Source organism: Macadamia integrifolia, chromosome 1 (assembly GCF_013358625.1).
Source record: "Macadamia integrifolia cultivar HAES 741 chromosome 1, SCU_Mint_v3, whole genome shotgun sequence".
NCBI classification, from domain to species: Eukaryota; Viridiplantae; Streptophyta; class Magnoliopsida; order Proteales; family Proteaceae; genus Macadamia; species Macadamia integrifolia.
Window position 1 is genome coordinate 944113 of NC_056557.1, and position 16491 is coordinate 960603.

The 16491-nt window shown below is 36.8% G+C and overlaps 2 protein-coding genes across 8 annotated transcripts; both read left to right on the top strand.

The window, feature by feature from the left end:
- Nucleotides 1-4124: 4124 nt before the first annotated feature.
- LOC122076683 (probable peroxygenase 5) lies at nucleotides 4125-7516 on the top strand. The gene is made up of 6 exons (XM_042642124.1): nucleotides 4125-4523; nucleotides 4641-4736; nucleotides 4963-5048; nucleotides 6643-6734; nucleotides 6923-7048; nucleotides 7138-7516. The coding sequence occupies exons 1-6, from the start codon at nucleotides 4478-4480 to the stop codon at nucleotides 7283-7285; spliced, it is 594 nt and encodes a 197-aa protein (XP_042498058.1). The 5' UTR covers nucleotides 4125-4477; the 3' UTR covers nucleotides 7286-7516.
- A 4983-nt stretch (nucleotides 7517-12499) lies between these two features.
- Nucleotides 12500-15790, top strand: LOC122075678. Of its 7 annotated transcripts, none has more exons than XR_006139325.1 (3): nucleotides 12500-12692; nucleotides 15263-15309; nucleotides 15439-15790. XR_006139325.1 is itself a non-coding variant. In XM_042640822.1 (3 exons), the coding sequence occupies exons 1-3, from the start codon at nucleotides 12542-12544 to the stop codon at nucleotides 15447-15449; spliced, it is 312 nt and encodes a 103-aa protein (XP_042496756.1). In that variant the 5' UTR covers nucleotides 12500-12541; the 3' UTR covers nucleotides 15450-15790. The 7 variants fall into 7 exon arrangements, 3 of the variants coding, with proteins under 3 accessions (XP_042496756.1, XP_042496741.1, XP_042496749.1); XR_006139327.1 differs by having other exon boundaries at nucleotides 15263-15296; XR_006139326.1 differs by having other exon boundaries at nucleotides 12500-12687.
- The last annotated feature ends 701 nt before the right edge of the window (nucleotides 15791-16491 follow it).

Genomic DNA, 16491 nt, shown 5'->3' on the forward strand with positions numbered 1-16491 from the left:
AATTTTTTTTTTTTTTTTGAATGGAGAGAGAGAAACCTAAAATTACTTCCCTCTCCATAATTGTTCACTCTGTCACCACCCTCCATAATTCTCTCTCTCTCTCTCTCTCTCTCTCTCTCTCTCTCTCTCTCTCTCTCTCTATCTCCATTCATATTTAATTTTGTAAATCTCTCCAGAATTATTTTGTGAAGGAGGAGGTTTAAAAGAAAATCTTTAATAATTAGGAATCAAATAGTCGGGATTTTATTATTATGCCATTACAAAAAATAATAATAATAAAACGTGGAGCACAAAGGTGGGGGAGAAAAAATAAGGAGATTTAAGGAGGTAATTATGGAGAGATTTACAAAATTAAATATGGATGGAGAGAGAGAGAGAGATTTAAGGAGGAGCAAACAATTTGATTCCTAATTACTTATTATTATATATTTAAAACCGCCCCCTATTGTGTGTTATTACATGCCCATGACTTGATTCTTAGTTGTTAGTGTTTATTTCCTTTAAAACCTCCTTATCCCCAAACAAATTTTTTTCTCCAATATTTGGGGATTTTAGGAATATTAACATTGAACTTAAATATTTAGTTATGAGGGGTAACCATGAGGTGTGGTGGCAAGCTGAATTAAGGTTTTCATAATAACAATTTTGTCTCCAACGTTTGGGGGTTTCTAGAAATGTTAACATTGAATTTAAATATTTAGCGAGAGAGAGAGAGAATTACTTCTCCCTTTCTCCTCCGCATTTAGAGAGAGAGAGAGAGAGAGATAATTTTTTTATCTTCCATTTTAAGGGTCTTTTTGGTCATTTGAAATATTTTTAATTATAGAGATTTAAATATGGAGAGAGAGAGAGAGAGAGAGAGAGATAATTATTTTTTGTACATCTTCCATTTTGTGGGGTTTTTTGGTAGATGTCAATGGTTTTTTTGTCTTTTTTTTTTTTTTTTTTAATATACTAAACACAGGGAGTACGTACTTTTTAATAGTAGTATGATAGTATGATATGATATATATTGGTAGAAAAGAGATTGATGAATAACATAGGCAAAATAGGAAACATTTGACGTGATTAGGAAAATTGGTTTAATAGGGAAGACCATGACCTCTTTACCCGATTGATTACATAATTAAGATTCAAGTTGTCCTTCTATTCAATGGAACAGACTATAAATACTATAGAGTTAATAACTACGTATGTAACTACCACATAAGTAGTTATTTAGTTATAGAAACCACCTACTCTCCACTACTCTCACTACAACACAATACTAACAAATAACTACATAAAGATAATTTCTCATTGTAACTACTCCACCCTCCACCATGCATGTAACAGTTATTCTATTTCCTTAAAGTATGAAGCTTTCTTGATTAAAAAAAATGATTATATTGGACAAGATGGGACAAGGTGATGGTTCCTGTGATAAATTAGAAGGGCTTTGCATGCTTATCCTCCTCACATCTCTAGGAAAAAGGGTCAGGCATGAAGGAAAAATTGAAGCTATATTCTTATGCTTTGAAGTTGGCCTTCTCTCTCTCTCTCTTGCTTCAATGTGAAACACTAGGAAATGAGCTATAAAAAGCTAACAAAGTGAAAAGAAAGTGATGGGATTTTTTTTTTTTTTTTCTAATATTCTAGCGTTTTACTTTTCGAAAACACGTTGTATACGCCACTAGATTAGGTTTGTGATGTTCTACCAAAAAAAAAGATTAGGTTTGTGATGTTTTCTTAAATTTTTCTTTAGCATTCTCTATTTTCCATTAACCATGTCTTCCTATTGGATATAAATGATTAGGGAAAGAAAAGTTAACCTAATAAGGAAAATTATGATATCAAAGGCAAATTTTAGCAGCAAATTGAAACTTTGCTATCTTACCTGATCCTTTAGGCTCTATTTGTTTGACGTATAAAAAAAGATAGAGAAACTTGTGAGTGTGGATTCTGCATATTATAGGATAGGTTGATAAGGAAGGGAAGGAAATGGAGTAATTTTTAGTGAGACCCACCTCTATGAGAAACAAAGGAAATGGAAGTGAAATGAAATTCTATGGGAAAGAGAGAAAATAGGAGGAGAAGAGAGATAGACACAAAACAATTTTTCAACGAGACATTGGAAGTGAATAGGGTGAAAAAAATTAATCGTCGCATAAGAAGACGACAATTACTGCATTAAATGACATAGTTTACTAAGTTTTCCTCCCATCTATCCAAATATTTATATCTATTACAGTTTGTAAGAAACAAATACAAGCTTTCCACCTTTTTTTATATTTTTCATTTTTTAGGGTTATGAAAGGTTAAGAATCGATCAATTTCTTAACTTTAAAATAGGATGAATGTAAGAAGTGATTTTTATGCTAATCCTTGGTTTGAAAACTTTCTTCCCATTTTGTTTTGCTTATGAATATTTTTAAACGGTTTTGCCATGTCACACTGAACCTGTGACCATTGCCATCAACTCCATCACATCATCATTGGGCACCCATTTTTGTTCTTTAATAACCTAAAATCTCAAAACCTCAAGGACCCACATGGCCACCCATATGTGAACCGGTGAACCCATCCAATTTAAACAATTATCTAAATTCTTAAGGACTCACAGAAATGTGAATAACTCAATTCAAATTAGAATTGATGAAACCCAATTTTGGATTTCAGTCTATTCCTATAAAACTCTTATGATTGCTTTTGATTCACGTTTGATCTTTATTTCTTTCTTGTCATTATTTCTATTTTACCCAAATAGAAAATCAATCAAACTTACCTCCTACTATAATATGATCCCAATTTTTACTTTTTAAAGAAAACTTCTAGTTTTCTTCCTTTTCGTTATTTCAACTGAACACCCGCCCCCGCCCCCGCCCCCGCCCCGGCCCCGGCCCCGGCCCCGGCCCCGGCCCCAGCTCCGTCCCCGGCCCCTGCCCCTGCCCCTGCCCCTTTTCTTTTTGAATGTGGTTTTCGTCAATTTATGCGTCTGAGCGTAGGGGTGCATGACTAGTTAGCAATCTTTTTCTGATATAAAAGACTAAAATCAAACAAAAAGAACTTGATATTCGAACAATAAGAGTCTATCGAGTAAACTTTATAAGAGGTTAAACAGAGCTAAACTAAAATCGAATTTTTTACTTTAGAAAGAAAGAAAGCTACCAAATAATGTATACATACGTCAAGACACAGCGGATGCAAAAAGACCATGATGCCCCACACTGAATATGCTCGAGTGCACCCTCCCATTGGCTGTAGGCACTAATGTGTATGTACACTATCAGGTCCCATTCTCTCACCCTTTTGTTTTCATGGTTTAATTTTGATTTATTTAATACCAGACTAAAATCCATTCGATCCAAATCATAAACCAGACCAAACCAATCAAATAACACCACTAGTTTTTCTTTTTCTTCTTCTTTTGGGAAGAGAGGCTGTTAAATTTCATAAAACATAGGCTCTGATTTGAGAAAAATCTCAAACCTCATAAAGGGGCAACCACCCTAAGAAACATGCCATCTTTCTGAACGAGCCTTGTACTTATACTAATTAATAGTTATAGGTTTGGGGTGCATGGTTATACACATTGGTATTGGATCATCCGGATTCAATGATTTATATTTGTTTGATTTGGCAAGTCTTTGATCCCAATATCTGATCGTTATTATATTGGTTGAATGGTATGCATCAGTAGTCAAGTTGAAAAGTAAAAGTTTTCTAAGAAGAAGGATTATTTCTGTCCAATACATGCTATCTGATACCATATCAGTTTTGGGATGGCCGATATTCATTTTGATACCATGCATTAAAACTAAGGGTAGTGTTAATTGATTCGATTCTAATGTAAATGATTCTGTTTAAATCAAAACCGAACAATTTAATCAACGGTTTCATATATCGGAACCATATATAAATAGTTTTAAACGGCTTACTGATTTTTTTTTTTTAATTCAGAAATTCAGAAAAGATAAGGTTGCGTGCGGTGGATTCTGATGGAGACGAATATTTCCACATGTGGTATTAGATATACTCATCTTTAACCGAAGACACAACTATCGATTCAGTGTTCTTTAATGGCGTGAATGGCGCGTGGAGTCTGTGTGGAGCATCAGATGTCATAAAAGCAACCATTCTTATCCAAAACCTACAGAAACTTGAACGTTACAAGTAACAACTGCCAACAAATTAAAAGGTCTGTAGCGTGAAAGTATCAAAGCTCCTCTGATCATCCAAGATAGAACCTTCCTTTCTTTCTATTCTATAACCTCTCTTCACCATTTTTTTTTTCTTCTTCAAGCAATCTTACTACTCAAAAAATAGATGTGAACCCAAAACCCAGAAAAATCTTGTTGTATTTGTATTTTTCTTTTTTTAACGGCTCCCTAATCCCTCGTCTCCAGCCATTTTTCAATTCCTCCTTCCTCTCTCTTTAAATACCCATCTTCACCTCTTCTCAAAACAACCCTCTCTCTCTCTCTCTAACAGTTCTATCATGACTTCCTCCTCTGTTGCACTCTCTGATGATAAACAAAAACAGGGTATGTTCTTCTGAGTTGATTTCAACTCCCTTTTTTATTTTTTTCTAAATAATTCGTAATGGGTTCTTTTCTTTTGTTGTTCTTCTTACTCAAACTGAGAAAAACACTTAATTGCAGGTGTCTATGATGAAGATCTGGAACCTCTCCAAAAGCATGCGGCTTTCTTTGATAGGAACAAAGATGGGCTTATCTACCCTTGGGAAACCTTCAAAGGTTCTTCCTTTCCTTCTCTCCTCGTCATTTATAGTTTAAAGTAGTGATTTTTATTCTTTTTGGATCCCTTTCTTCTTCGATCAACTAAGCCTCTGTTTTCTAATTTCTAACATCTCTGTTTTTATTCTTTTTTGAGCCCTTTCTTCTCTGATCAACTTAGCCCCTACTTTCAAATTTCTAACACCTTTCTTCTTCTTCCTTTTTCCATATTTTCATGGAATTGCAGGGTTCCGTGCGATCGGTTCTGGGATTCCTCTGTCCACTGTTGCTGCCATATTCGTTAATGTCGCTCTGAGTGGTAAAACTCGTTCTGTAAGTCCCTCTCTCTCTCTCTCTCTCTCTCTCTCTGTCTGTGGTTTTTTTCTGGAGAACTGGGCCCATATGTTTCCTTAATGCCATTGATGCTTTCCAAAAATAGGAATCACATCAAAGCCATTACCCGTATTACCTGATCTATAATTCTAAATTGCAGAATTTTTCATTAAATTATAGTTTTATAGATATTTTAAGAGCTTTGGACATAGTTTCAACTTTCAACTTACTTGCTGACTTATGTAGACCATTTATATCGTACTTAGCCATCATTGGTTCGTTACTTCGTCCATATCTGGACTTTGGAAGAAACACCCTGGAACCCTCTTGAGTTTGACCTCCTTTGGAGTATTTATTAACCAATAATCCAAACTGTTGTGTGATGTGCCCTTTGAGATTATGAATATTATACTCCCCTTGGAAGTCATTGACGAGCCATTATTTTTCTTCCTAAAACTAATATGGGGAAAAGAACCCTCTTCCTGGTTGTGCTGCCCCGCCCGGCCCCGCCCGGCCCCGCCCCATATAAGCCTGGGGCTGGGGGTGAAATGATGCCCCACTTTGTGAAATACAAAAATTCTCACCCCTTTTGATGTCTATGTGCACTCCTTCACTAACCATGCGATCGAGGAGGGTTTAATTGATATGTGTATATATATAAATATATATTATGAAAAAAAAAGGCCCGAAAGGTAGCATGACTCTTATCCTAGACATAGATGGGGCAGAATGATCTCTCTGCCCCTCATAAAAGGTAGAAATCCCACTCGTATTGATGCTTTTATTGCATTCTCATTGGCCTTTGCACTGCTGGTATAGGGGCCACACTACCTTTCAAGAAACCTCATAGGAGAAAATGTTTTCTGTTGGGGGAATGTGGGGTTTACACCCAAAAACACACTGGAGGCAAAATGATCGTCCCACCCCTATGAAATGGGGTAGTGACCTTGGCCTAATGCTCTTGCATGCTCTCCCATTGGCTCCCCCACACTCCCCCAGAAAACACTTCTCCATATGTATATATGGACAAAGTATATCTGGTTGCCCAGTTGACCCAAAAATATTTGTTGGGCATTTTACAAGTGGCTTAACTAAACTGTCCACTATCTATCCAACGGTTGGAATGGGCACATCATATTATCAGGTGACATAATTAAGTGGTCATTAAGGTAGGCTTATCTACATTAATGCACCATGAAGTGAGAGAAATAGATAAGAAGAAATAGAAGAAAGAAACCCATCAATTACTTCCTCGGGTCAGCCTCATATGAGGAGAAAGAACCACAAGATAGCTATTAAGAAACGTTAAACCAATAAAATAAATAGGACAAAAATATTCTGGTCTACCAACCATCTTGAGGGAGTTCGTGGTCTACAATAATAGACCACGTAAATTGAATAATTACTCCCCTCTTGCATACAAAGTATCTGAAATGCCCTTGTGAAACTAAGCGTTAGGGTACTTGAGTTTCTACAATTTAATCTCTTGAAATAACAATTCTGACTCTCTCTCTCTCTCTCTCTCTCTCTCTCTCTCTCTCTCTAACATATTTATCCTAAACTGAGATCCATTGGCTTGTTATCTCTGCTGCAGGGAAAATTCTCTCCTCTCTTCCCTATTGAGGTAAGGAATGTACAGAGGGGCAAACATGGGAGTGACAGTGGTGTCTATGATACAGAAGGAAGGTAAAGATTTAAGTAAACCCATATGATTATCCCAATCATCTAATTGAATGCAACTAATATCAAAATAGCAAACAACTACAGAACTTTCAAATTAGTAATGTACATCTCTAAAGAATGGAATGAAGCTTTCAAACATTTACCTTTGTCTCTGATTCTGTTTCACTAATTTCAAATTTCATTTTGTTTAGGTTTGTTCCAGAAAAGTTTGAGCAGATCTTTAATAAACATGCTCATACTAATCCAAATGCTTTAACATCAAAAGAGTTATCTGAAATGCTCAAGGACAACAGGGTTCCTAAGGACTACTTAGGATGGTTAGTTTGTGATTCTAATTAAAGCTTTATATATCTTTATGGCTTTGTTTAAAATCTAACAGGGTTAAAAATGTTGGAATTGGTGGTAGGCTTGGTGCATGGATAGAATGGAAGGTATTATATAGCTTGGGCAAAGATGAAGATGGTCTTCTACACAAAGATACCATTAGAGGTGTTTATGATGGAACCCTGTTTGAAAAGTTGGAGGAGAAAAAAGCTGCTCACAAAAAAGCATAATATCGACTAAAATGACTAGAATTAGTGCTTAAATTATTCATTTTATGGTTGTTGTTAGTTGTTTAGTACTTTCAATTTATTCATGTAGATCAATTGTGTGAAATAAATAAAATGAAACCTGTAAGATTGGATTGTTTGTAGAAATTTGTGGTTTCTTTTACAAGAACTTATGCTGTATTTTCACTTGAAAAGCTTGGAGGAAACAGAGAGGAATGACTAAATTAGTAGTAATAGTATCAAAGGCCAATACCAATCACCAGACATGAACACCAATGCCGCGTGGAGGAAGAAGGCCCACGGGTTGTAAACTTCTTTTCCCGGAGAAGAAACAATGACAGTATCTGGGGAATAAGCATCGGCTAATTCTGTGCCAACAGCCACGGTAATACAGAGGATGCAAGCGTTATCCAGAACTAGTATCCGCTAGCAGCAGTAGTAGTAGTAGCCAATACCAATCACCAGACATGAACTACTAAGTATCTGCTGTAGTAGTACTAGTAGCATCTGCAGTGTCAAACAACTCATTACAATGATCAATAATCCTCAACATCTTTACTAAAAGCATCTCATAAACTGTCTGTAATCACACTGTAGGGCACTTCTAGATGTGTTAAAGACTCCAATCGAAAGCTCGAACTATTAGGTGAAGGGATCCAACTAGTATATGAAGACATCCAATGTCCCAGACATCAAATGAAATATGGCAGAGCCTGTAGGTTCTAATCACTTGAATATACATCCTCTTTCATCTTCATGCTTCTGTCAAGACCTTCTTTAAAAACCTCCTGGGGACTTCATCAATGGGGGTCTTTCTTGGTGGGTCACTTCCACTAATACCTGAAATTTTGAAAAAGGAGAAATGTAGAATGATCAAACCAACTGACTTACATGTGCTTGATGTCACAGCTAACAGAAGGATCATGGCAATGTTACTCAAAATATGGCAAATGAAAAGCTACAACTGAGAGAACAAAACCAACTACAGGTCCACTAGGTCCCACCTTGGAGAGAACTTTACTTGAGGTAGTCTGTCAAGATTTTTATTTCAGTCAGTCTTTTAAGTCCCTACTGTGTTGTTCTGTCTTATTGTGTAATCACATGTCAAAGTTTATAGGGGGCCACAAGTCAAAGATGAGAGAAGTTTCAGGAAGAAGAGTGTGTGAGGGTGTATGATGCTGGCAGTGTGTCTTTTCATTTTTCCTATTTTGAAACTTTGAATGTATTGGGTCCGCTTATCACATGGACCCACCATGACCATCGAAGTTGGTAAGAAACCATATACCAAAAAAAAAAAAAAAAAAATTAAGGAGAAAAGATTGCTACCAAATTGTGTGGCCCCTAAGCATGAGAGTGTCCCGTAGCATCATGGGGTGAATGGTGATGTGTTATTTGGCCCCCCCTCCGCCTCACAACCTCTTCTGCGTGAGGGGTCCACATGACTAGGTAGTGTTCTCTTTAGTTGATCACCTTTGATCTTAACCTTCCATAGACCATCAGTGTCTACTTCCGAGCAGGGAGCAACACTAAGTCGCTCAAAAGATCACTCCCTTCCATAAAGCCTTCGTGTATGTTTTGATCAGGGGAACAATCAATGACGCTGGAGACCTGAGCCCGAATGGGCCTGTCATGGGCTTTTCCGCTAGCTGTACTGGTTAGGGCTGAGATTTTCAAGCCTGGTAGGCTGAACTGGGCTTGGGTTGAGATCACTGTCTGAGCTTGGCCCAGCCTGGTCTTTTATATTTACCATATAATGAAATATTTGTGTCACAATGGTGTATGATCTTCCCCAACGTTCAAGACAGTATTTACCCTTCACTACTTGCTTAACGAACTTTTTAAATAGGGTGTAAATATGTCGTTACACGGGCTCTCATGGTAAATCATGGCCAACTCGACCCAACTAGGGTCAATCAGAGCCGACATGGGCTGCGCTCTAAACTAACCCTACAAAGTTAGGCCTTGGTGAGATATCTCAGCTAACCCAGCCTGACCTTGGGCTGGGCTGTACCTGGGCTGAGTTAAGATGACCTAGGGTTGGGCCGCGTTTTAAAAACAGCCAACCCAACCAGCCCAATTGGACACTTAGCTAGGTTTGTGGGAATTGGGATGGGCTTGAATCAATGAAATCTGCTTGGACTGCCCAAACAAGATGCTTTATGGGCCTGATGGGCCAGACTACACTTTTGCCTAATCTATCTCAGGTATGAATAGAAAGCCTTCGCCACTTCTATAATTATTGTTTGATATATGACAATTTCCAGCAACCCCCCTTTAATTTCGAGGTTATAATATTGAGACAAATCCTGCAACTCATAAATTAATCAGACGTTTCCTATGTCAACTTTTTTTTTTTTTTTTGGATGAAAGAAGTTCCAATGTCTTCGCTTGAAATTCAATAAAACAACTTCCTAGCGTAGTTGACGAGGTTGTGGTGCGTCACTAAGAGATCTCGTGAGTCTCCTGACTATTACGCTTCCCTCTCCCCCCTTCTATAGAGTCCTTAGCATTGTCTCAAATAGTTGAATTTCAATAGCCTATCTCTATTGGTGATCAACAAACAACTGAATCAGCAATCTAGCAAAGTCCCTGCTGTTTTATGCCTGTATCTTTGTCTTGGTACAACCAATGAAATTAGAATAATATGAACCATTTTTGGCGACAAAGGAGAAATTTTTTGTCAGTTAATTGAGGGGATGTCATTATTTTATTTTTAATCAATTCGATGAATTACTCTTAAAGGATCACATCAAAATAGTGCTCCTTGATGAGAGTTACTTTGGGAACAAAAATAAAATAAAGCATTTTTTTTTTGTTATTCTCTCGCCTCCAATAAAAAAATGGAATCTAGTATGAACTTGCAGGCGATTAGAACATATATGGATAAAACTTGTAGTAGTCTCAAAAAATAAGTAATTTCTCTTAGGCCTTTATCAATTTTTTGGGTTCATTAGGGTTCTTATTGGTTGGAACTTCCCGTTATCTTAGTAGTAATTTGATGTCCTTATTTCCATCTCAGCAAATTTTTTTTTTTTTTTTTATTATAAACGCAAATAATTTTTATTTTCCACAAAGGTTGCGATGTCCTATAGGATAACAGGTCTCTTAACTTCCTCCTATTTGGTTGCACAATTTCGTGGAACGTAGGTAATTACATGGAAAAAGAGCTCTCTCTATATATCTCTCTCTCTCTCATTGTGGAAGATTGAATGAGAGGACACAATTTCACAACAAAGCCTAAACGTTTCCCCAATTAGGTGGAAAAGGTCCGAGTCAAGTTTGACCCATACAATTACAACCCCCTAAGTCTATCATCTAAACCTTGTAGGACTATTCCCTCTACATATTAGGAAGGGTGTCAATTGGTTCGGTTTGATTTTAAATGATGATAAAGTGGATCATAATCGAATCGAGAACCGATTCGATTCCGTATTTAGATACTCAAACAGATTCAATTCGGCTCAGTTCGATTTCAGTTCTAATTCGGTTCTGATATATAGTTTTAATTCGGTTTTATACCTCGGTTTTAATTCGATTATGAAAACGGTTCCACTTTTGAACCATGATTGTGATTGACCAAAGGCCATAATGGGCTCAAATTATAAGCCTTATGGTCATTGCTAACTCCAAAATTATCTTAGCTTATAAATATGTGATGATAAATTGCAAAAAACGTTTAGCACATAAAAAAAATAAGAAAAGTTATCAATGTAACAAGGGTTGGTTATATTTGGTAAAATAACAAAAGGTTAAAAAGACTAAAGGCCCGTTTGATAACGTTACCAGAAACGTGTTTCTGTGTTTTCTTGTTCTCAAAAGCAAAGAAACGGCATAAATACCTTTTGGTAAAAGTGTTCTGTTCCACTTGTTTCTTGAAACATAAATTGAAATTTATAACAATTTATGCTTCAAGAAACATGAATGACGAAACAAGGTTTACTTGTTTCGCTCGTTTCTCGAAACAAAAATAGGGCACAAAAAATCGATATTGAAGACGGAGTTTGGCATCACTACCATCACCACCGCCTCCGCCAATGAATATAGGGTTTACGGACCTGATCCTGGTCTTCTTCTTCTTCTTCTTCATCGTGGTTCCAGTCTTCGGCCTCGGCTTTTTCATCCATCCGGAAATGGAAGCTTGCGGTTGCCAGGAGGGAGGTGATCAAGAGACTTGTCGTTTTGGCATCCGAAGAGGCCGCTAGGGCTGAGCTCTAGGCTTCGATTGAGTACGGCCACCGTTTCCGTTGCTCGGGAGTTTCAATGTGCGTCTGTTTTTTCCCCACCGCCACGCGTTGCTCTCGTTGCAAGGCTGTGAGATACTGGTGTGTTTGATTTTTTTCTACACCCCATCTGGTGATCGTCTTAAGGTTTTGAATTCGATTTTAATCATTATTGTTGTTGTTGCATTTTTTTTTTCCGTAGAAATTTGATGCTATCGACAATTGAAAAAATGAATCGGATAAAAAAACCCTTCTCTCCTGCAAAGATCCTGGCTCGAAAAAACCTTGGCTGCGTTTGATCCCTTCTCTCCCTCAACCCTGGTCTACTTGATTTTTGTTTGACATTGTAGTGAAGAAACGGTACTTTCCCCTGGAACCCTTTTGGCAAAACCCCTCTCAACATCGGAAGAGATCCCTTCAGTTGGAACCTTTTTGTTGAAATCCCTGCTCTCCCATCTCTTTTGTCTCTCAGATCGTCAAGGTACTGAAATCGTCTCAGTTATTTTGGTGAAACTCATTTCAACAATCAAATCCTTTGGGATATTTCTACCCTTTCTCAACCTTAGAACGTCTGAAATTTCAGTTTTTTGTTCAATCCACTACAACAGGGACATTAGCACACTCATTATCAAAACTGGATTTTACAAACCAGGGGGTCAATTGGAAATGGAGTCTAGAGGGGTCGGTTTCCTATTTGCAGAAGAAAAGACAAAGAAACGTTTCAAGAAACAAGGTTTATCAAACACCCAAATTCTGTTTATGTTCCCAGAAACGGAAATTTCTGTTTCTGTCGTTTCTTGAAACAGAAACAGCAAAAACGTTATCAAATGATGCCTAAATTATTATGAGAATATTTATTAAAAAATAAATTAATGGGGATAAAGAAGATATTTCATTTATTACAAATTAAAATTAAAAAATATAACCAGTATTGAAATTGTAAAGGGACTTTAGTCATTTCATCTTAACAAGGGTTTGACTTAAACCTACTTTTCTATTGTAATCGATTTAAAAAAAAAAAAGAAGGCGTTCTTCCCTGATGTTGGGAACGAAGAAAAGGCAGACGAGAAGGAGGAAAAAAAAAGCGCTGAGTTTCTTCCCTGAGGTTGGGAACGAAGAAAAGAAAGACGAGAAGGAGAGGTTGGAAACGAAGAAGAAGGAGAGGTTCAAGCTGATCGGCTTGATGTTAGGTTTCTTTTTTTTCTGTATTTTGTTATGCTTTCGATAATAACCATCGACTACTTTGTCATTAAATAGTTTTTTCAGCAATTAGTTGGCCCCAATCATTCCCTTTACAGTGAAATTATCACATGAATTATTTGCAAGATATGAAGAACCCATTGTTCATAAGCATTTCAATGAAATCATCATCTGAATTATTTCCTTCAACCCTATCAATGCCAAACTGAAACACTAATCGTAAACTATCTAATGCCTTCCATAAACTAACGGCCTATCCCTATCAATCAAATAAGAAAAAATCCATTTCAAGAGAACTTTGTACTGTTACTTTTTATGTTCGAGTGGTAGGAAATTTATGAAAGTGGGTTGATGATTTAACTGAAACTTTTATCTTGAAATAATTGCATTAAAAAAAAAAAAAAAAAGGCTAAAAGGCATTAGTAGGTAGAAATGAAAATGAAGTCTTATGGTTTACAAGTAGAATCATAGGTATTTACTAGAGGCTCTGCATTTGGTTTTTTTTTTTTTTTTGGTTCATTTTTATATGAACAAATGTACAGTCACTGTTCAAAGAATATGCATATTATTTAGTCGACAAAAAATTAAAGAAAACCTATAAATAAAATTTCTGGACAACTTACATATGTTGTTGATGCAAGCAAGGATATGCACAAAATTCCTCTCTCCCCCTAGAGGATTTATAAGTTGAAGCACCAAAATCTAGAGGCCAAATTTCAGCACCATTGAATAGGGGAGGGTGGAGGATTTAAAAATGTTAAAACATGATCATCTATTTCTTTCTGCACATCAATGTAGCAACTAAATTTCTTGAAAGCAACAATAGATGGCGAAAAATTAAGTTCTAGAATTGACGATTTGGATTCAAGAAATCAAATTAAGTGTCAAGGAATGAAATTCTTAAAAGCTACAGAGTCTAAAGCATCTTGGTGGCAAATGGTAACACAATTTGAACTCGATCATCAACTAATCATAAATAATACAGAATGTGTCTTAAGCCTAAGAATTCAGTGTTTGACATCAAGATTAGAGCAATACCCAAAAGTAACAAGGGAAACTTCAGAATTGTTTTGACTTTTAAGAATTATAATTACCTGTGCTGTTGCAAAATGTCTGATAGGTTTAGTTTATGGGATTTGTTTTCACAGACCTTATTATTTTGACTTTTAAGAATTATAATTACCTGTGCTGTTGCAAAATGTCTGATAGGTTTAGTTTCATGGGATTTTGTTTTTACAGACCTTATTATTTTGACTTTTAAGAATTCTAATTACTTGTGTTGTTGCATATGTGGAACATTTGCTGTTCGCAGAAAGTTACACATGTAGATATCGAAGGTTTAGATATCATTTTGTGATATCCTTTGTTAATTAATATAGAATATTGGTTGCTGCTTCCCTGCTCTGTTCTGAAATGTAAGCATAATCTCCTTCATGGATCCCTTCAATGCTTATAATGAAGCAGACTTTTCATAATTGTTCACTGGAGCCTGGACCTTCTACTGTAGAAGTGTTTATCATGAAACATTCTTATATAATGCCATTTAGGTGAGGGAAATTTTGGGCTGAGGTGCTGTCATTGTTTGTGGTTTTTGTCAACCTAGTGGTTTTCAATAGAGGTCATATAGTTTCTGGTCCAGGAGCATTTGGGTCGTGTACATAGTGTATAGATATTTAATATTTATTGAGTGCTGACTAGGGTGTTGTGCTACCTTGGGCCCTAAATTATGATCTTGTGGTTTGGGTAGGAGTTCTGGGTTTCATGGATTAGTACTAGTCAATGCACCATGGTTTCATAAGGATATTGCTGGTCTGGCAATGCTAATACCAAGTTGTTAGATGCAGGAGGATATATTATGGACCAATCAAATGGGTGTTAAGCCAATCAACAGAGACCCTAGCTTTCTTAGAGTGGGCTGGAGCCTGTTACCTGTTTTTACTGGATAACTCGATGTGAATGTGTTGGATCTTTCTTTTGATCCCTCTTGTCTTTGTAAGGTTGAGGACACAATGGGAAGTGCTTTTAAGGTTTTCATGTGCAACCAGACCATATTTATGAGGATGCTGGACTGAAGCTAGAGTTGTTCATAGTTATGAATTCCTAAAAACAAGTGTATTAACCACTTGGTCTCCAATGAGAAGCATAAGGGCCAATGAAGGCACACAGACTTTGAACAGATTTGGTGCTATTCCCCTGTGGAACTCTTTTAACCTCTATGTCTCCAGATGCATACACTAATATACGTGGATGACTTGAGTTGAAAAAATTGTTAAAGGACTGATTCTTGTTCCAACAAAGGCATTTTTAACTGGTTTATACTTCTTTCCTATCTGTTGATAATTGCATGTTTTCTGGCTGCTACTCGCTACTGATCTTGGTCACTTGGACTTTGGTGCTTCTTGTATTTTATTCTTGGTTGCCTTGCATTCCACCTGCCTAACTGCATTTTCTTGCTAGTGTGGTTTATTCTTGGTGGACTTACCTTCCACTTGCTTGACTGCATCATATTGTTTATGGATTATAATTTGTGGGTCCCCGACTTATCTGGAATGTGGTACAGGATCGACCTTCTAGTAAGGTTCATGCAGCCCCAGGTAATAAACCCAGGTTTGCCACATTCCTATTTTTATCAATATTCCAGTGTTGTCTTGAGATGACTATTTGGATGATGGTTCATACTTTCAAATTCTCTGTCCACCCAGAATTCTGAAATGCACTTGTTCTGAACTCTTATAGGGAGTAAATAGCGCCTTGGAACGTGCATTTGACAACTACATCAATGACAGTGAGAGTTGGCAGCAACTTGTTCAGAAGAACATGAAAACAGATTTCAGTTGGGACTTATCAGCCTCACAATATGATTTGTTATGGAATATACCTAATGCTAAAGAGTGAAGAGTTCTGGAATTTGTGGTTTCAATTGTATATAGACACAATTGGGTTGATTTTACCCTCACCTTCCCATTTCCATATATTCTACAGTCAAGTCATGTAATTCTTTTGTTGATAGATGAATAGACTCAATTGTATAAATGCAAATCTTGTTCTTCTATGTGAGTGCAAAGAGATTAATGATTGAAGTCCTAAAGTCCACGGCAAAGGATATAAACCCATCCTTAGATCACTATATTTAGAATCTTTGATTAGGTATGAAGGTATGGGATTTATACAATTGATGGATTGGAACCATACAATGCGATGATGATATTTACATTGTATATTTGATGAATATTGCTAATTTCAGCTGAGTTATTCTAAGTCTAAAGATTCTTAAATAGCAAAATTTAGTAGGGGTCTACATTCTCCTATCAAATACAGAAAGTTTAACTGATTCCAGCTATTTTGATATGTGAAAAGAAGAAAACAGAGGATGGGGGTTGTGGTGGGCCATTGATTCACTCCTAAGTCATAACCTTAGTCCACATGGGGCGACCATTGGAGATTCAAAGCCTCTGTGACAGCTCTCCCAGGGGTTAAGTATGAGGATTCTGTTCTCAGTTTCCTATTCCCAACACGTGATAATGCTTACCTTATACAATGAAAACCTGTTCTGTTAATTCTCAATAAATTGTCTGCAGAAAAGGTTCTTTAACCCATAAACATTTAACCCTCCAGGAAAGGACAAAAGGTTTTCATTACCAATATTAGGAATAGCAATGGGGCTGGGTGTGGCAAGGTTTAAAAACCCGAATAGGGACCAGTTGATTCAGGTCTAGATCGGTTCAGATCTGCCCTTCAAAATAGTTGCTCCCCATGTAGGGGTGAAACATGGTTCGTTTGGGCCAGCCC

Bases quoted from the DNA above. Each gene is read 5' to 3' on its own strand.
- LOC122075678 (XM_042640807.1), top strand. From the start codon at position 12,542: ATGTTGGGAACGAAGAAAAGGCAGACGAGAAGGAGGAAAAAAAAAGCG. The intron at 12,693-15,159 runs GTTTCTTTTTTT...TTTTCTTGCTAG, and splicing joins GCTGATCGGCTTGATGTTAG to TGTGGTTTATTCTTGGTGGA. The intron at 15,297-15,438 runs GTAATAAACCCA...GAACTCTTATAG, and splicing joins TAAGGTTCATGCAGCCCCAG to GGAGTAAATAGCGCCTTGGA.
- LOC122076683 (XM_042642124.1), top strand. From the start codon at position 4,478: ATGACTTCCTCCTCTGTTGCACTCTCTGATGATAAACAAAAACAGG. The intron at 5,049-6,642 runs GTAAGTCCCTCT...TCTCTGCTGCAG, and splicing joins TGAGTGGTAAAACTCGTTCT to GGAAAATTCTCTCCTCTCTT. The intron at 6,735-6,922 runs GTAAAGATTTAA...CATTTTGTTTAG, and splicing joins GTCTATGATACAGAAGGAAG to GTTTGTTCCAGAAAAGTTTG.